The following is a 20,457-nucleotide window of genomic DNA, read 5'->3' on the forward strand; positions in this document are numbered from 1 at the left end:
AAAGAATTACTGGAAACAACACTAAACATAACGACTACTTCTGCAGTCAATGTCCAAAGAAAGAACATGGTCCGAGCAAATAAATGATGCCTATGCTTCCAAAAGTCGGGAAGATTTCTTCGACGCACTCATCCTTGACATGGAGAGAGCATTCACATGCAAAAGGGAAAAAAAAAAAAACACATATATACAGAGAGCAAGCATTTGTAAATGATCCCGGTGGGGGGCTTTTCCATGACATTGTGCCGAATGTCTTGTGGTTGCATTGTGGAGTTACATTTACTGTCCTTTAGATGCTATCAACTTTGTCGAGGCCTATTCACACTTAAGCTTCGGACTGTCCGGGGCCTCTGCAAGGAAACCAGGTGCCAACTGCTGGGCAATCCGTAGACAGAGCGACATCAGTGAATGAACATCTTTGAGTCTACCAGTAGATTTCTGATAAGAGAAAAGCAAGCGTTAAACGAGACAGATCACTATGTATAAAATTAGATCCGTAGCAGAACTAATCCTTAAAAAGAAAATGTCAGTTCTATCCATCCACGGAGATGCAACCCATTGGGATCCACAACATGTGCTCAACTAGCTTATACAAGAGGAGAAGACACCCTTTGTTTCGGACGGGGGAACCGAACAGATCAACGATGAATTCATAATGAGCAGGTCATAAATCCTTTCTTCTTCTTTTTTTAATACATGCACGAAATTTACAAGAAAATGTATGCTAATTTTAGTCCTTCCTCCCTTGAATAAGAACATTGAGGATCTCAGTTTTAGTCTGATGTCAAATCCTTAGAGGCTCTGAATACCATCAGCCATCACAACCACCCAGAATGTCTGAGACTTCCAGCGGGTTCAGGTCCAACAGATCCGGCGACTTGCTGAGTCGATCACAATGGGAGACAGTCAAACTTCTTAGAGACGTTAGCTCCTGTAGCCCCTCCAGATGTTCCAGTGCTCTACAGTTGGATACCTTCAGAATCTCCAATGCTTGTAAGTTAGAGAGGCCGGAGATCTGACTGATGGCAGAGTTATCAAGGTGTAGTTCCACCAAAGCCTTCAGTTTGGACAGATCCGGAAACTCGCTGAGGTGATCACAATGAGAGACAGTCAAACTTCTTAGAGACGTTAGCTCCTGGAGCCCCTTCAGATGTTCCATTCTGCAGTGGGATAACTTCAGTATTACCAAAGCTTCTAGCTCATGGAGGTCGAGGATTTCAATGATGGCAGAGTGATCCAAGTATAATTCCTCCAAAGCTTTCAACCCGTGGACGCACGCAGACTTCAGAGACCAACAGTATTGAAACGTTAGACTTACCAATGTTGGAGGAAATGCAGGAACGTATTGTAGGTTCACACAGGACAAGACAACTTTCTTGAGTGAATGACGAAGCCGGGAAGAGATGGGAAAGTAGATCTTAGTGACCCATGGAAGGCGAAATTCTACAATCCTCACTTTCGGACAGCCAATCAGTGAAAATCCATTGAAAAAGTTACGTTCTTGCGTTGGTAGCCCACCATCTGGCCAAAACGTAGGTTCCCTAGAATCCGTTTCTCGGCAAATGAGTTTCTCAGTATCAGTATCTGCCAAAAGCACTTCTTTCAAATTATCCAACCAGAAGAGCCTTGGTCTTTCCATTCCTTTACAAGTATACCGCAAACTAGTTATGCTAGAGGGAAGAACTGGCAATTTCCTGAGCATGTTGCACTGAAGTAAGTCGAGGGTCTCGAGGCGCGGCAGGGCACGGAAGTTTTCTGGTAACTCAGAAATACGAGAAAATCCCAGTCTCAATGTTTTCAAAGACATAAGGCTCCCAAATGCAACATTATCTGAATCAGAGGGAATGAACTTTGTCAAATTCCTGCAGTATGAGGCGTGGATCTCCTCTAGTCTTTCAAGCCTGACAATCGTTGAAGGAAATTCCTCGATGAAACAAGACTCCAATTTAAGCACTCTCAGGCTACTAAGGTTTCCAATTGAATCAGGCAACTCTGAGATGCCCGTTTTAGAAACATCCAACTCACATAATGGAAATCCCAGTTCTCCGAAGGTACTTGGTAGTTCTCCTAACAAGCGACAATTCCTTAATGACAACTTCTGAAGGTTTACCAGCTCTTTTATTGAACTTGGAATTTGGGTTATTCTTGCATGATCCAAAGAGAGCACTAAAAGGGATCTTAGATAACAAATTGAACTGGGCAGTCGATCGAGTGAAAGACAGCCAGAAGCACTGAGAGTTTGGAGTGTCTCAATATGACCAATTGACGGAGAAATTTCTTGCACAGAAGTTCCATCTATTAACAGCTCCTTCAGTGCCTTCATGAAGCCCAATTCTTTAGGTAAGTTGCTAAGTTCAGTGCAGAAGTTCAAATTCAGTGAAACTAAGTTCTGTAGATGGCGAATCGATGGATCTATCTTAACCAAATGGCAGCATTGCTCAAGAATCAGTACCTCCAAGGCTGGGAAACCAGAGAAGTTTGGAGTCGTGATTAAATGGTTACAGCCTGTAAGGTTCAAAACTCTCAACGTTTCCACCATCTGTTGCAAGAGATAATTAGGCAAAATCAAAATTTTTATCCTTTTGGAATGGACGAACAGACAAAGTTAAAGATATCCATATAAAAGAAAAGGAGGCTACAGCCATGTATGTTACACCACCTTGATTTGCCCCCAGCCCTCCCAGCTTTCAGTGATGTTGCTCCATGAAACGTCCAGTATAACTAAACTCTTCGGAAATAATATAGCTTCTTGGCAATTTTGAGGGCACCCATGCAACTGGAGCCACCTCAAATCTGGAAAAGCATCATATCTATTGATGCTTCCATATTCCACAATGAGAAACCTTATGCCTGTCATCCCTTGGGTATTCATATCTTCGTATGGTGATAGATCATCACATCGAGGAATGGGAGCTCCAACTTTCTCCTTTCCCTATCATGAGAAATTAATGATTTTGAGAAGAAAATCAGTGAAAGTCTCCTTGCAAATAAAGGATGTTCCATGACACAACAGAAGAATATCAACAAGAAATTCAGTGTATCAATAAATTGCTCCTATAGATTGTTCAAAGGATATGAATAACCTATAAACGATGGACTGTGTGTCATTTGCATAAATTACAAGGAATATTGGCTGAACTTACCTAACACTACTTGTTTGTTAAAATTGGATCAAAATTACAGGCAACATCAAGCAATAGCTTGTTGGCCAAAGGTTTACCTTCACGCCCTCAAACATGCCGTAGTCTCTCCATGTTGTCTGAGGTTTAATTTCCATCGGGAAATCTGTGTCACCACATTGACATGCAAGTAGTTGTCTTCCTAGCTCCCGTAGTTCATCATGCATCCACAACTCATTGTCATCTCCAATTTTTACAAGGGACAATAAATGCCGGTATTCACTTCCTCCAGATAAATGAGATGTGCTGAACTCATGCCACATGTATGATGCAATCCGCAGATCCTCTCCATTGACTGAACATGCTATATCAAGAAACATCTGTTTTTGCGGGGCATCCAAGGCTTCATAACTTATCATCAGCTTTTCTTGCACTCCCTTATAATGTATAAGCTTTAACTTTTGAAGTGTCTCTGTCCATACTGCAACTCCTTTACCAAATAAAACTGATCCAATAACTTCAACAACGAGAGGGAGTCCTCCTACAACAGATACAATTTCAGCGGCAAGTTCGTTAAAAGGAGGGAAATCTGCATCTGTATAACTGGAGAAAAGCAGCTGAACTTCCCATCGACACAGCTCTGGAACTTCGAAAGTCTGATCAACTCTTGGAAGATGTTTTTCATATCTCGAGGTGACGATTATCCTGCTTCCGGGACCAAATGTATCGAGCTCTCCTATGAGTTCTGTGAGATTAAACCTTCTGTCCACGTCATCAAGAACTATTAGCACTTTCATATTGCAAAATACTTCTCTCATATAGCTAACTCCTTCATCAACAGAAGTAATCTCGTCACACTCTCTCATTAATATGCCAGAGATCAATTTTGTCTGCAAATTCTGACAGCAGTTCTTCATTCGTTTGGTTGTCTGCCGGATATCTGGAAGAAAGCAACAGCCTTCAAAGCAAGCTGAGAGACGATTATAGACGACTTTTGCAAGAGTAGTCTTTCCAATACCACCCATCCCATGTATACCAACTACCCTTTTGTCATTAACTTCGGCATTTAAGAGATTCATGATCTGTTCTACTTTTCGATCAATTCCAACAAAATATGGACCTTCTTGTGGAAATTTTGGATGTATTATACTTGCAACTTCTTGAGCAATCAAGTGCACAATTTCTTCAGAGCTGCAAAAGCACGAAGAACTGTCAGGAGGAGCGTATCAGGGGAGATTAAGGAAGAGGAGATTATATCAAGCACTCGAGAGAGACTGAAGTTCATTGATAGTGGCTAACAAGAGTGCAGGGTACAGAGTAAAAGTGAACCATGGAGGACAAGAAGGGGGAAAATACCAGGGATCGGTGACAACCCATCCACTCATCTTTGCAACCTCTTTAAGAGCTTCAATGCAAGCCTCACGAATCGGTGGCTCCAAGCAACATTTCTCGATTATTGTTGTGGCTCTTTTGAATGTATCAGAGGGTTTGAGGCCATGAAATATGGGTAAAATCACATTGTCAGGTTTTAGCTTCCAGGCATTCAACAAGTATCGAAGCTCAGTCAGGCAATCCGGTGTTGACAGATAATCCTCACATATCACGGGAATGTAAATGGGTTGATAGATTTCTTCCACCGAAGCAATGAGTCCGTCATGTCCGTAGTTGATGATTCCGGCTGTCTCCAATGTCAGACTGAGATATGAGGCCAGATCTTTAGATGACTGGCGCTCAGCATAGCTAAAGACCACCTCATTACTTCCACGTATAAATGGAGTTGACCGGGGCTTCTTAGTCTTATGAGATTGTTCTTTGTCCACATCAAATGTTGCATGATCCCATATAGGGTCACTCGGGGTCTTTCCCCCCATGGATAACTCATCTGTTAACTGGCTCTTCTCAGTCTTATGAGATTGTTCTTCGTCCACATCAGATGTTGCATCAGCCCATATAGAGTCACTCGAGCTCTTTCCCTCCATGGATAACATCTCTGTTAAACAAATTCTAAGATCGATCGATTGGAAGCGAGCAATCAGCAAGAATATGATCTGATAAAAGATAGTAAGAGTTGACTCTGGAAAGGATAGATCAATCAACCTGAGGAATTAGGAAAAGCACAATGTACCTACAGAAAGCAGTGGCGGCACAGCAGATTCTTCAGATTACTCAGCTGACCTGGAAGACAAACAATTGGAGCAAGAGGAAGAAGACCCCCTCGAATACATGAGTTTATGAATAAACTATCAATATAAAAATATGAATAGTATTCTAAATAATTTAAACTAGTTGAAGACTCTCGCGTTGCACGGGCTCAATTGAATTTTTTTTTATTGCAACTAATTTAAATAATTTTACACGTTATGCATAAATATAATTTCGTTAAAAACGAATGAATTATGTTAAGGATATCAACAAATTACAGAAAATCATTCATATCTACTAGCAAAAACGATATCTTTACTTGAATATTAACTGGACGATACTTCGATGGGAGTGTAATTATCTTGAGATTATTAATTGTGTATAAGCTTCTTCTAAAAGTAATGTCTGAAATAGATCAATCCGAGACTTTATTATACTTACATGCATCAATGAATCCTAATTTCACTAGAAATAATAAATTAGTAAAAAATTAATTTTGATTAATAAAATAATATACTTGGTTAAACATGTAAAGCATACCTCTTTATCAAGGAAAATCATATCAAAATTGATAATTTTGTTACTTCTTTCGGTCCCAATTCTTTTAATATTTGATAAACCATTATATCACCTCACAATCTATTAAGGTATAGATTAATAAAGAAAAATTTTCATGTAATAAATGCACCAAACAAACTAACATCCAAATAACACCCTAAAAAAATTACTTTTACAGAAAAAAAAACATGAATATGATGATCATGGATTTGGAGAAAACCTGACGAAACCAAATGAAGTCTTGCAAATCGACTAAATTGATGTGAGATATCGGTGGTAGTATATCGAATAAACATGCACATTATATATAGTGTAAACATCATACAGATTAATATGAAAATTTCCTATCGAATATGAAAGTTTCAATATAATAAAATTTTTATCTCAAGAAATAATAGTCTAAGTTCTACTATACGATATACACGACATATATATAATCGATAATATTAGTCTAAGTCTCAATATATGGTATATACTGCAAATATATATTTCTAAAATAAAGAAAATATAATCTATATATTCTAATATATATTAGATAAGAAAATATTATGAATATTTAATGTTAGATTAGTAAATATAAATAAACAAACAATATTATATAAACAATATAAATATAAATAATATATTTGATTGAATAAACAAACAATGTTATATAAACGAGAATTTGATGGTGGTTAATATTATAAGAATATATTTGTCCATAATATAAAGAGCAACTCTATAAATATTATAAATCCTCCTTTATATTGGTTTCCAGCTCGATATTTTGCCACAATATATATGAGCGGTAATCCGATTGCTATAATATAAAAAAATTCCTGAATAGCAGCTATATAGTATATATTTTGCTAGGCTATCTACAAATAATATATATTATACTGCATAATTAATGATAAGAAATATTCTTAATAAATAAGTGATAATGTGACAAAGCGAGAGAGTTTTATTTTTATTTTTGATAATGTGGTGACATTAGAATTCGATTTGGACCTTATTTTCATATATATATATATATATATATATACAAATTTTGAATGGATATAATTAGAATAATACTATTTAGTAGACGAGAGAAAAGATGATAATATATAGGGGAGAGTGACAGCAGACAAGAGAACCTAGTGGTTAGTCATTTTATGTGATTCTATTGTTTTAACCATGATCTAGTGGCTAAAATAGATTTATTTGCAACTAGTATGCGTATTTTTGGAAGGTGAAAGTGACACCAAGAGCCATCATTTGACTTTTTATAATTGTATGGATATCTTTAAAAATAATTAAAAAATAATTGAAAAAAGATGAAATCACGGGACACCCCCGTCTAGTCATGGTCGCTCATCCCCGACCCATGTGGCCGACCATAAGATAATCAATGCTGCCGATAGCCTCAAAGACTACCGGTGGCCTTTTGAGGATAACAGAGATATCGATGGCATCGTAGCCATCGATATCAATTGGTCCCTGAAAGATACAACTCGGTATCAATTGGTCCCTGAAAGACATTTCCTATTACAATTTAGTCCCACCGTTTGAAACGTTTGTACTATTTGATCCTTCCGTTCATGTTTTTTAACAGATCCCTCGCGTTAAGTGATGACATGGTTCGTTTTTTGCTGAGTTGGGTCGTTAAATGACACGCTGGACTTAAAGACAGGCAAAACCTACGAAATAATCCGTCAGAGCCCCTTTCCCCAGATTCAGAAAAATCTCAAAAAGAGATTGAAACCCTAATAGAGCTGCGCCTTCAACCCAACTGGAATTCCAACCTTAACAAAAATGGGAGGAGAAGGGAGCCATTTGAGTGGAAGTTATCCATACTAATTTCTTAATGGTTCAGATATTGGTAACCATAAACAAAGACAAAATCAAGACAGAGACCATAAAAAAAGACAAAACCGAGACCTCTGTCACCGTAATGCGGACAAATGGAACCTCTACATTATTAAAAAAAAAAATTCACATTTACACATACTACTGCAGACAAAGACAAGTCTTCTTGCCGACAAAATCGAGAATTCGAGGACCACCTTCAACAAACACAAAGCCTCATTCACTTTCCTCCAGACCAGTTAAAGCGTAGTAGTGACCTGGCGTTGAATCCCAGATGCCCCACAAAGCTGTAAGCTTTCCACGACCCGGATGCTCCCACAGAGAGAATCACCACTGTTGCTTCTCGAGATGAAACGAGCCACAGTAACCGATGCAACTCCTCGGAATCACATCGACGACAACCAAAGAAGCATATTCGAGTGCAGATTCGAGTCAGACTTGGACGAATCTGATGGTGGAATTAGGGCTTGGAAACGAGGGGCTAGCGATTTGTTTTGGGGAGTCGATTTCTCTCCTCTTCCGGCCTTTGGCCGTTTAAGTCATTTACTAGGGATTTTGGGACTTTTTGACTTTTTTTTTTTAATTAGGTCTTGGATGGCCAGCGTGTCATTTAACGACCCAACTCAGCAAAAAACGAACCATGTCATCACTTAACGCGAGGGACTTGTTAAAAACATGATTGGAATGACCAAATTGTACTAACGTTTCAAACAGCGGGACTAAATTGTATAGGAAATGTCTTTCAGTGATCAATTGATATGAAGTTGTATCTTCCGGGGACCAAATTGTCAGTTTTGTGTTTATATTAGTAATAGAATATGGGCCTTTGCCTGGACCAAATCTTAATAAAACCCCCGGTTTTCTCGTGGGTTGGGGAAGTCGTTCCTTTGACAGCTAACCTTCTCAAACCTCGAGGGGAGAAGGATTATTTTAAGAGTTAACGGTCGCAGTCTTTCTCGAATTTTCTATTTGTCGCCACAGTTGCCCGTGAAATAGTTTTGCCACCACATTAGTCTAGACTTTGGCTTCCATCTACCATTTCCGCCCCACCACCAACTTCTTTTGCAGAAATCTAACGTGATGTGCCTACTTGGATTTAACAGGCCAAAAATAATATTTGTTTAATCAAATTTGTTCAAGTCCTTGTGACACTTGTATTTTTAGTTGGAGATAGGTCCAATCTCTTTTAAATTATTGGATTTGTATTCAAAATTTTGATATGTGTGAGACCTGGCATTTTGAATATACAAATATTTACACACACATACATAACCTTATATTAAGACTCAATTTATTTTAGGCATATATGGGCTTATTAAATTAGTTTGGGCCAAACCCACCAAGCCCGCCTAATTATTTCTCCAAAATCTTCTCCAACGCCTACTATTCCTTTCCTTCATATTTGTTCTCTTCCTTTTCTTTTTATCTTGTTGGTTGGAACAAAAACTACATAACATATGGGTAGAAGAGGAGGAAGTCGGCGGAACTTCCAGAGGCAGTGGCAAGAAGCTTTGTGCATGTCTACGAAAACCCGACTCCACGGTCATCTTTTTCCCTCCGATCTCTTTTTCTGGGTACGTGATATTTCTCTGTTCTTCTTTTTCTCCATCTCTGGTCACAACAAATCAACCGAGAGCAAAGACGAGAAAAATCAGATTGTAATTGCAGATAAAAAAAAAATCCCTATGTTTTATTCTTGTTTCTGATTAATTACTAGAATCCCTTGTTTTCCTCTTGTTTTCGGTTAATGGGGTGTAGATTCAGGCTAAAGAATATTTGTAATTGATTGCATTTTTGTTGAGGTGAATTTAGATGACGAGATATTAAAAATGAGGAAAGAGATAGATAGAGAGAGAGAGAGAGAGAGAGAGACAGAGACAGTCAGAGAGACAGAGAGCACGGGAGAGATAGAGCGTTGCTGTTAGCGTGATAGAGGCAGATTAGTTTCACTCAAATAGGATTATATGCATGTGTCGGGTATGTAGCTATTTCAACTTCTTCATGTATTTGATTTTGATTCCTAGAATTCAGATTCGAATTATGGATTGAATTACATGCCCACTTTTTGTTCGATTTAAGAAGAATTAGATTGGTTTTGATGATAGGAAGTAGTGTGGGAAAAATAGCTGAGTTGCAGAATGATTCTTGGATCGATTTAGGGAGGTTTTGCTTAATTTCGATTACCCACTGCTGTGTTTAAGTTTGTGAGTGAGCTGTGTGGTGATTCCTTGACCAGTTTAAGGAGGTTTTGTTTGTCTACGACGATAGGAGACGTGCTTAGAATGCTATAGGGTTTTACAAAACCGAATTTGGTTGAGTTGTTGGAAAGATATCGTGTTCTAAAACCAGCTGTAGAAATGATCAGTAGAGGATTTCGAACTAGTTTTTTGACCTGTTTTCTCCATATTTTTCACTTCCATCTGATTCTAAACTGAAGCTTGTTGTTTGAGGTTTCCAAAGACACCTAGAACGCAGAAATTCGAGTCCTGTAGAGATAGAAATACTCTCCCAAAGTTGGTCCGATAGGCTGTCTGGTGCTGCTTTTGCTTGTGACGTCCAACAACTTCGGGAGGCTTGTCTGACACGCCCCGACCTCTATTTTTATTGATTTTTACGCCTAATAATTCATATTTCAATTTCCTATTTTCAGTAATTTTATGTGATTTTTCTGAAAATATAAGTATTCGACGTATTTTTGGAAATAAGTGGAAATTGTTCGGTTTTTGGGTCTCGGGAGAGCTGAAACGTATCCTCGGATTTTCTGTTTTCATTTTCAGATAACTTAAAAGACAACTTACATACTGAAATGCATGTGCTTGGTATCGATTAAGTCGGTTTTATAAGATTTGATTATCTGCATCTTTGAGAGGGAGTTTGGTTTTTGTACGATTTGATTAAGCTAATTATGATAGAGATTATGATATAGGATGTAATTCTTTACGATAATGAGTGCTAATCGATGTGGTGATCCTAGTGTGAACTAGAGAACTGCTTATGTGCTTATGGGTTGTGAATTGGTGAGCTTATGCTGGTTTTGTTCGGGAATAAATGTACTGCTAAAGAGTATGATTAGTTACTTGATGGTATGATATATGCTTATAAATTGGTTTCTTGTTAAAATTATTATATAGGGATGGAGTATAGCAAAGTCATGCATCTCCAAGACTTGAATTTGGTAATTTATTTTTGGGAGTTATCGGTGAGTACTTTTATTCCATTGTGAAATGATATATATATATATATATATGTTACGTGAGTAATCTATTCCCTTGTGAAATGATGTATTATAGTTATATAAATTATTTAGAAAGAATATTGTGATAGTTAGAGATTAAGAAATTGGTCTTGCTATGTTGTATGAATTGATTTGAGAGATATTGCCATTTTATGTTTTATTTTGATTTGAGATATGCAGTGTGATTGTGTATGCTGATTGTGTGTGAGATATGTGGTGATAACATGCTGCCATTGTAATGTGATTGGGTATGATGATATATGTGATCAGATGGCATGGTTGCAGTTGATTGTACTTGTGATTGTTGTTTGAATATAACCATGGGACCGCTGATCCGGTGGGATATAAAAAGAGACGCATAAACCGCTGATTCGGCAGGATACAAAAAGGGATACCTAGATCGCTGATCCGGCGGGATACAAAAATGGACGCCTAGATCGCTGATCCGGCGGGATATAAAATGGACGCCTAGACTCTTACTGCCAGAGGATAATGGTAGCCCCCGCTTATGAGATATGGATATTAGGAGTTGAGTATGATATAAATGAGATGTGCGGGGTCACGGTACCGTCATAACTCTGTTGCAAGGAAATGCAACCCTATGGCTATATGATTGGTTGTGTTGTATATTGTTTTTCTGGTATGATTGTTGGAGATGTGATGATTGTTATGATTGCTGGAGATGTGATGATTGTTGAGACTATTTAAGGATGTTCTGCGAAAGCCGTATGGCTGCTAGAGTTTGATATGTCAGGTGGTTGTGTTGTGAAGTGGAATGCTAATGAATGAATATTTGATATTTATGTGCTATTGGATATTAGCGAAATGGTTGGAAGAGTTGTGTGTATTTGTTAGTAGGAATTAAATTTAGTTACTATATTGAATAAAATTATTTTTTTGTATATGTATAAAATATACCGTATATGTGTGTGAGTGAGCGAATAGTTGGATTAGATGTGATTGTACTGTTTATTTGAATATTCGGTTGTTAGCAGTTAAATATTTATTTAATAAATAATTCATTTTGTTTTGGAATATAGTACTCACTGAGATGCAGTTCACACCATGCATATATTTTTTCCAGATAAACTTCTAGCTGCGCGGAAGAACTACTTTTTGATATCGGGGATCAGCTCGAAGAACTAGGTAGGGACCTTAGTTATTTGATAAGTATTCTTTTTGCATAGAATGTATTTGAATCTGTTACTACCTGAAACTTTTGTGTAGTTGGTTTAGTGATGGGATTGAAGAGAAAATACTCTCTTTTGAGATGCATATACATATTAGAGCTTGCTGGATTGGATATATATATATATATATATCTAGGCCTTATGGAAAGTAGGTTTTGATGTAAGTAGTTTGTGTGATAATGGATATCGACGAAATTTAGGGTCGAAATTTCGGGTCATGACAATATGGAACAAATCACTCTCCATACCCGTCCTCACATGACAACTGGTGACTTTGATACTTCACCTACAAGTGTCAGCACGAAAGTCCAATCCGAGCTTAGATTGAAATATTAAATAGAAATTTTAGCTCAAATTTTTGGATTTGAGATATGTCAAATTGTTGATAAACTCTTGGATTTCTATTCAAAATTTCGATGTGCCACAAATCACTCTCAACACTCACCCTCGTATGACAATATGTGACTTTTACGTTTCACATACATGTGTCACACTTTACTTACATGTGCCGCATGGGTTTGAACAAAACTCATCCAAGATGACATCGTTTTGGTTTTCTTCTCTATTTTTTTTTAAAATTTAATAGGGCAAACCGGTTGGGTGACGTGACACTTCTACATTGCGTTATTTGTCAACTTGTCATTGGTGGGTACTCCAATAACCATTCAGCCCGAGGTAGCCTTTGTCTTACGTGGCATCTTTCGGCGCATTTATCAGAAATTTGTGTATGGATATAACTTCTCTCTTTCATATGTTTTCATTTTTTTTTTCACGAGAGAAGCATGCGAGTTTAATTGGGGACCAAAAATAAATATCAGAGGGCACAAGAAAGTTTTCTCGTGAAAATTAAACCATAATCTCTAATTAAATTCAGGGATGAGTAAGTGTACGTGTAGCTGAAGCCCCTTTCTCATTCTATGTGGTTTTAGCCCATAAACACCTAAGTCAATCGATCATTATAATTTCTTAAGTAATTTGATGTGATGATTACTTTTTAATCCGGTAAGTTTAGTTTTCGAGCCACGTACATGATCATAATTGTATACTCCCTCTCCGTATATGATAGATGATAGTGTCTCATTTGGTACGCCAAAATGAATGAAAATCTATTATTTTACTTCATTTTCTTATATGGAGATACTTGTATGAGTTAGAAAAAACATTCTATTTGAAGGAGAATTTCTTTACAATATGATGCAACGTTCATTATTAAAAGAAAATAACATAAGGAATGTTCATTCCATCACTTCTACTATTTTTTTTGAAGAGTGTTAATATCTTCATTCAATAAAAAAATATACTTACACTGTATATTTCAACTAAATTTTACATGTATTATATATTATCTTTTAGTTTTATATATCTAAACATATAATATATACAATGATATCATGAAAAATAAATTCATCTAGTTAAATTTAATCATTCATATTCTCTAATTCAGTCTAAAAATTATTATTTTTCTCTCAATATAATTATATTGATTATACAAGAATTCATTCCATTCCGATATAATTAGATTAGTCACATGGACTCGTCCGGCCACATGAGCCTTTCCATGTGAAAGAGATCCCGTTGACTTTACAAAGAAGAAAACGCGGAGATCACTGCAAAGGATTTAGACGCACTGGTGGGAGTCCAAAATTCAACAATGGATGTCTCTGGCTGCTCTTCAAAGATCTTCGATGTCTTCTTAAAGGGCCTGATGGTCGTAAAAGCATCACCGACTGCCTCTACCACGGCCTCAAAGGTGCTGGCGTCTCGGTCTTCAGAGATGAAGAGGAGCTTCCTGTGGGAGAACCCATCCATCCCAAGCTTGTGCAAGCCATCCAGCAATCGAAAATATCCATGCCTATCTTTTCCAGAGACTACGCGCCCGGCAAGAGTTGCCCCACAATATATGAATACATGAATTTATTATTGAATTAAATGAAATTAATGCATTTTATTATATTATTTTTTATTATAAAATCAATGAAAGATAGAAGAAAGAATTGATCAAATCGGTTAAAATCAGAAATCACAATAATAAAAATATCTAACACATTAATAACACTCACTTCTTCCTTTCATTTTCCACCATTTTTATAAATAAAGATGCAAGATATGATTTTATGAAAAATAAATATGCATACGAGTATTAAAATGATATTTCACTCCAGCTTTGTAGAGAGTAACATGTTTTGGCTAATTATATATATGGTTATATGTTAATTTTACTCTTTTGAAGCATGTGAAAAGAAATCAAATGAAGGGATAAATAAGGGAAAAAAATAAAACTTTATAGGAAAATATTGAAAATAAGAAAAGAATGGCAAAAGTGAAAAAATAGAGAAAGGAGCACGGTCCCAATTCTCGTTCAATGGACCTCAAACAATAGTTTTAGTATTATAAGAAGATATAATACTAAGGGTTAGACTCGCTGAACCGCTTGAGCCTCTTTCATCCGAAAGAAATTTCCCGTTGACTTCACACAGTAGAAAGCTTGGAGATCACTGGAAAAGATTTAGACGCACTGGTGGGAGCCCAAAATTTAACGATGGATGTCTCTAGCTGCTCTTCAAAGATCTACGATGTCTTCTTGAGCTTCAGAGGGCCTGATGTTCGTAAAAGCTTTGCCGACTGCCTCTACCACGGCCTCGAGGATGCTGGGATCTTGGTCTTCAGAGATGACGAGGAGCTTCCTGTGGGAGAACCCATCCATCTCAAGCTTGTGCAAGCCATCCAGCAATCGAGAATATCCATGCCTATCTTTTCCAGTGACTACGCGTCCAGCAAGAGTTGCCTCATGGAGGTGCAGCAAATGCTGGAGTGCCAAGTGATGGGCGATCACTTAATCCTGCCCATTTTCTTCGACATCGGGCCCTCCGTCGTGAAGGACCAAATCGGTACTTTCAGAAACTCATTCATAAAGCACGAGAGGAATGGAGTGGACCCTGAGACGATCAACATGTGGAAGGACGCTCTTGAAAAGATTGGACACCTTAAGGGTTGGGATTTGCAAAACTTCGAGAATGGGTAAGTTCGATTTAGCCACTGCTTCTATTTCTATCTTCTACTTTTCCTTCTTTAATTACTTGGTGAAAGGTTTACTTCTTTCTTTATTTTTCGTGATCGGCAGGGAGTCTTACCTCTACCAGATGATGATTGCGTTTTATTTATTTATTTGCTGGAAACCAGATGATTGTGTTTGAGGCTGTTTGATCATTTTTTTTCCCAATGTTGTGTTGATAACTCGGTAACTTTGTAGCTTTTTTCCATGTGTACCTGATATCCGGAAGGCCGACGGGTCCCAATTAATCTAGTTCGAGCTGTATAATTAAATAGTAAAATTTTTACAATTCTTAAGGGCAGACCCGTTTTAATTTTTGGGAATCTTGAATATATTAGTTAACCAATTGTATATTAAATTTTAATTAAATAACTAATCAAAATATTATTTTGGGGCCACATTTTATGTTTTTCCATATTGTTTAATTTGAGTGCGGTTGCTTAAAATACTTGGCCAAATATATGTATCATATGCATTTTAAAATTTGTGTTTATTTATATATATTTAGTTTTTTTTTATAAAAAATAAGAAACTTCCCATGAAGACATAATTAATACATACACATCAGTTTCTTTGCTTCTTGTGCGCTTTTCCTTTTCCCAGTTTTATGTTTCCGTAAAAAAATTTCCGTCTCATCTTCTTCAAGTCATTGAGATCATACCCACTACACTTTACAAGAATTAACATTGAGCTCGTATCCACTAACTTTTACGTGTATTAAGAATTTTTTTTATTTCTAATTAACATTATTTTCAATCAATAATTGATTTGGTTGTTACTATTCTCAATTGTCTTTGTGCTAATTTGTCTTGTCAAATGTCAATATAAGAGATATGAGTTAAATTTAATTATACCAGTACCGCAACATCCGCTCAATCAATAAGGACACCCGTGCATGTACAGGCAACCTGCCTAGTTCTATATATATTCTACTATATATAATAGATCGAAATCATTTCGATCATTCAATTTATTAGTTTCATTCTTTCACTTACTATCTTCATTGGTCATTTACTTGGTAGGTATCATAGCATAGCTATACAGCGTATAATTTCAGAAGCTCGTCGGATATTGAAGAAGGCTGAACTGAGATTGCCAGAGAATCTAGTTGGGCTTGACCATCACGTAGAAGAGGTAATGAGAAGACTTGATGTTGCTTCTAATGATGTACGAATCATTGTCATTCATGGGATTGGAGGGGTTGGCAAGACAACGCTTGCAAAGGCTGTTTACAACGAACTGTGCCATCAGTTCGACGCTTGCAGTCACGTCGACGACATTCGGGAAGCATCGAAAGAAATAAGTGGACTTCGGCGATTGCAAAAGCAATTAGTTTCCAAGCTCCTAAATAAGAAATTACCCAAGTTCGATTCTCTGGATGACGGCGTTCATTTCATGAGACTTAAGTTTTCCAGTAAAAAGGTTCTCATTCTCCTTGATGATTTGGACGACCGCAAACAACTAGAATCTCTGGGGAAGCCGAATCTGTATGGTCCAGGAAGCAGGATAATTGTGACAACAAGGAAAGGCGACATTCTTAAAGCTGTCGAGAATTATGAAGTTGAATGCATGAATGGTGGTCAAGCTCTTCAACTTTTCTGCAAGCATGCATTTCATATGGAAACCCCTCAAGTGGGCTATTACAATCTCTCCTGCGAAATCGTTTCAGCTGTTAAAGCGCTTCCTTTAGCTCTTGAGGTTATAGGATGTCGTTTATTTACTAAAGCAATGGATATTTGGGAAGGCACACTTGAGAAATTGAAACTAATACCTGATGCAGAAGTCAAGGAGAAGTTGATGATAAGCTATGAATCCCTAGATGAGAGCGAAAGGGAGGTATTCCTTGACATAGCTTGTTTTTTCATTGGAAAGGATCAGAGAATCGCACGCTATATGTGGGACAAACATAAATCTATTGCAATTGAGACGCTGATTTCCAGATCTTTGGCGAAAATTGGAGACAATGGTGTGCTCTGGATGCATGATTTGCTAAGAGATCTTGGCCGTGAAATTGTTCGAAATGAGAGTCCTGATGAACCCGGAAAACGCAGTAGGCTATGGAATCATGAAGACGCTATCTCCACGCTGCAAAATAGAGAGGTAAACTTTGTGTACCATATTACAACTTTCTCAAGTAGATTGTGAGCACCTCTGAAGAACCTTTTTTGCCGGTGAAAAACATTTTTATTGTTGAGTTCTGCGGTGAAAATATCTTGAATGATTCACCATTGATAGTTCTATTTCTTTCATTGGCAGGGAACTCGAAATGTCATTGGACTTGGTCTGGCATTTAATGATGAATCCAAGAGTTTGAGTCCAGGAGACTTTAATCCTCTATCAAACTTAAGGTTTCTCAAATTGGACCAAGCAAATATTCAAGGGGATTTCCGGAACTGTCTCCCAACTTTAAGGTGGCTTGATTGGGCAGGTTGCTCTAAAATGGCTGATCTTCTTAACTTGCATCTTGATGATGTGGTCATCCTAGATCTGTCGTACAGTCAAATTACTAGAGACACATACAGTTGGACCGAAATCATGAAGGTATGATTTGTTTCTTCTAATCTGATCTGGGATTGGGACTAACACGATACAAATCCCTTGACAAATTCATTTTTCTCTCTTAATCTTTTGCAGTCAACTAGGAAACTGAAAGTTTTAGACCTCAAAGCCTGTGTGAATCTTTCCGGATGTCTTCAATTCCCCGCTCCAATGACCTTAAAAGTATTGAGTCTTGAAGATTGTCTCCGGTTGAGGCAAATTGATCCATCCATCCGCTATCTCAAGGAATTAGAGTCCTTAAATTTGAAGATGTGCTGTGAAGTTGCCAATTTGCCAAGTGAATTGAGTTTCATGACATGCTTAAAGGAGCTTCTAATTGATGGAACTTCTGTAAGTAAACTACATTTCTCAAAGGGGTCGATGAAGCAACTTGAAACTCTCAGCGCTCGTGGCTGTAAACGACTGGGTGAGATAACCGATTCGATCGGTGGTCTTAAATCTCTTTTGCATCTTGCTCTGGATGATGCGATTATTGAGAAACTGCCGAGATCAATTGGTGAACTAGCAAAACTTGAATCTCTTTCTCTGCGGAACTGTCAAAATCTTCTAGAGCTTCCTGACTCTGTTGGTGGTCTGGAATCGCTATCTGATATAGACCTGACGAACACGAGGATTGACGAATTACCTCTTTCCTTCAAGGATTTGGCAAAGTTGAAAGCGTTGAAGATGGAAGGCTGTTTCCTGCGGGAATTTCCTGATGCCATAGCCGACTTGCCAAACCTCAAAGAGGTAAATTTCTTGTTCTGTCGAAGTTTGACTGGGGAAATTTCTAATGGCATCGCCACAACTTTGAGAATCCTGAGACTTTCCCACACGAAAATTTGCGGTCTTCCAGCAACAGTTCGTGGACGACTTGCTAATCTCCAGATCCTAGACTTACGCGAATGCAAGAAGCTTCAGGCGCTACCGGATCTGCCTTCAAGTTTAGTTGCTCTGTATGCAGGATCTAATGAACTGAAAGTGGTTCCAAATCTCTCGGACTTGGTGAATTTGAAGGAGCTGCACTTGCGTCTTGATGCCACCGGTTACAGCTCTAGGCTTCCTCAGGACTTTGAATGGGTTTCGAGAATGCCAAAATTGGAGGCATTGGAGCTGTCCTTTCCTAACCACTTTGAGCTGCGGCTACCTGAAAATTTTGCAGGTCTTTCTCAGCTTAGGAAGCTTACTCTTATATATGTAGACTTGCAGCACCTTCCACAACTTCCTTCGAGGTTGTCAAGATTGTCCCTGCAAAATTGTAGGTCGTTGAGTAGTTCACCAGATCTATCTAACATGCATGGTCTGCTAGAGTTAGAACTTGAACATTGTGAGGTGGGGGAGATTCGTGGCCTCCATCATTTGGAAGCATTGCAAGTCTTGAGAGTATCCTATTGCACCGTGCAGACACTTGAGGCGCTTGAAGAGTTGCGACATCTGAGGGACTTGACTATATTTCACTGCAGTTCTCTGGCAAAATTACCGGATTTGTCCCACTTCGAGATGCTGCAGGAGAAGGATATCGAGTATTGGAATTGGTAGCATAAGCGGAAGCGCTATGACGTTTTCTTTTCTTCATGTAACTTCTGACATTTCTGTATGGATCTCCCAGCTATGATTGGTGTGTTAGACTACATGTATCTCATAGACATATGCTCCTCTTTTCTTTTTCCTCTATTGTTGGGATGACAAAAAGTCGACAGAGTCAAATATAATTTGTTCTTTAGGTGAAAATTTGACTCCACATAGGGCCTATAGAGTCCCATTTATAACCATTTTGATTGTTTGTTATTCATCCAAAATGGACAAGTGATATGCAATTGATATTTTGTTCCCTCAATCGGTCCATCTCTCCGCGAGGGGTTTTGGGTCTAACGATCGAGTATGGAATTTGAAATTTGTAACGTCAACTATAGAAACCCAAAAGATTTTAATTTTTCTCCAAAATTTCGAAGAAAATAGATAAATATGGAATAATGGAAAAACAAGAAGCGGATATTTCTACATGATGGCCCCGATGCGCGGTGCTTCTTCCTCTCTGCTCTTGGTTTCACTTTTAGAGTCTGACGTGATGAGCATTAATACATTTCTTACGACAATACTGTTCGAACTTCCATGTCATGCGCTTGTTTTGCTTAATTTTTATCTTTTTCACTTATATGTTTCGAACTCGAAGATTGTGCTGAAAATAATCAAACAACTGACAGCGCACATGTGGAAGATATTTTCTGGCACAATGACCTATAAAAATCTTCGAGGGAAAAAAAAACAATAGTAGTGCAAAGCAGAAATATAGATGTTGGATACAGGTTTTACTACACGATTAAAATTCGGAAAGTACTAAAATTTTATAGAATATGACCATTGAAATTGAAAGTATATATAATGAGTGAGATTTATTAGAATAATGAAAAAAACCAATTGCAAATAATATTAGCAATTATAATAATCCGCAATAGTGGTGGGGGTGACATGAAAGTTAATTTCCTATTCATAAATTAAAAAATCGTTTTTTTATATATAAAAGTTAAACCCCGTTCTGTCTATTAGTCTTTTTCTCCCTTTTCCATTAATCAATTGGAAGAGAATGTTTGGAACGTTTAGGGTCTCTTGACCTTTAACCCCGTGCTTGCTTTTGTCTGGAAAGTAGCTATTTTTTTCCATTTAAAGCCATTAAAACTCATGTGATAAAATAATAAATTAGTCTTTCTATGATTTTTTTTTTTGAAAATTTGGAGTGCCCAATGCATATATACAATTAAAGAAAAACGGATTCAAAAGAAGTTGAATTATCTA

The 20,457-nt window shown here is 37.5% G+C and overlaps 2 protein-coding genes and 1 long non-coding RNA gene across 7 annotated transcripts; 2 read left to right on the forward strand and 1 right to left on the reverse strand.

Annotated features, from left to right (window-relative positions):
• Positions 1-6: 6 nt before the first annotated feature.
• Positions 7-5,346, reverse strand: LOC116199595 (TMV resistance protein N-like). 5 transcript variants are annotated; one of them, XM_031530021.1, is made up of 6 exons: positions 5,245-5,346; positions 4,476-5,123; positions 3,221-4,310; positions 2,660-2,932; positions 2,453-2,539; positions 7-2,317 (listed from the first exon to the last, which is right to left on the reverse strand). In XM_031530021.1, exons 2-6 carry the CDS (start codon positions 5,105-5,107, stop codon positions 812-814), a joined length of 3,588 nt encoding a protein of 1,195 aa, XP_031385881.1. In that variant the 5' UTR covers positions 5,108-5,123; positions 5,245-5,346; the 3' UTR covers positions 7-811. The 5 variants fall into 5 exon arrangements, with proteins under 5 accessions (XP_031385881.1, XP_031385877.1, XP_031385880.1 ...); XM_031530017.1 differs by having other exon boundaries at positions 7-2,539; XM_031530020.1 differs by having other exon boundaries at positions 7-2,539; positions 4,476-5,109; positions 5,245-5,342.
• A 3,582-nt stretch (positions 5,347-8,928) lies between these two features.
• LOC116199598 lies at positions 8,929-12,321 on the forward strand. The gene is made up of 2 exons (XR_004155570.1): positions 8,929-9,223; positions 11,969-12,321. It is a non-coding gene; the product is annotated as an uncharacterized LOC116199598 (long non-coding RNA).
• A 2,158-nt stretch (positions 12,322-14,479) lies between these two features.
• LOC116199596 (TMV resistance protein N-like) lies at positions 14,480-19,295 on the forward strand. Its single transcript, XM_031530022.1, has 4 exons — positions 14,480-15,092; positions 16,149-17,226; positions 17,383-17,667; positions 17,761-19,295. The coding sequence occupies exons 1-4, from the start codon at positions 14,614-14,616 to the stop codon at positions 19,201-19,203; spliced, it is 3,285 nt and encodes a 1,094-aa protein (XP_031385882.1). The 5' UTR covers positions 14,480-14,613; the 3' UTR covers positions 19,204-19,295.
• Positions 19,296-20,457: the final 1,162 nt, after the last annotated feature.

The sequence above is a fragment of the Punica granatum genome, chromosome 3, assembly GCF_007655135.1.
Source record: "Punica granatum isolate Tunisia-2019 chromosome 3, ASM765513v2, whole genome shotgun sequence".
Taxonomy (NCBI): Eukaryota; Viridiplantae; Streptophyta; class Magnoliopsida; order Myrtales; family Lythraceae; genus Punica; species Punica granatum.

What these genes read in the sequence shown, in the direction of transcription:
- LOC116199595 (XM_031530017.1), bottom strand. Translation starts at nt 5,107, where the DNA reads ATGTTATCCATGGAGGGAAAGAGCTCGAGTGACTCTATATGGGCTGAT. An exon ending in TGGGTTGTCACCGATCCCTG is followed by an intron (nt 4,311 to 4,475) that starts GTATTTTCCCCC and finishes GTGCTTTTGCAG; the next exon opens with CTCTGAAGAAATTGTGCACT. An exon ending in AGGGCTGGGGGCAAATCAAG is followed by an intron (nt 2,540 to 2,659) that starts GTGGTGTAACAT and finishes CTCTTGCAACAG; the next exon opens with ATGGTGGAAACGTTGAGAGT.
- LOC116199596 (XM_031530022.1), top strand. Translation starts at nt 14,614, where the DNA reads ATGGATGTCTCTAGCTGCTCTTCAAAGATCTACGATGTCTTCTTGAGC. An exon ending in CCACGCTGCAAAATAGAGAG is followed by an intron (nt 17,227 to 17,382) that starts GTAAACTTTGTG and finishes TTTCATTGGCAG; the next exon opens with GGAACTCGAAATGTCATTGG. An exon ending in GTTGGACCGAAATCATGAAG is followed by an intron (nt 17,668 to 17,760) that starts GTATGATTTGTT and finishes AATCTTTTGCAG; the next exon opens with TCAACTAGGAAACTGAAAGT.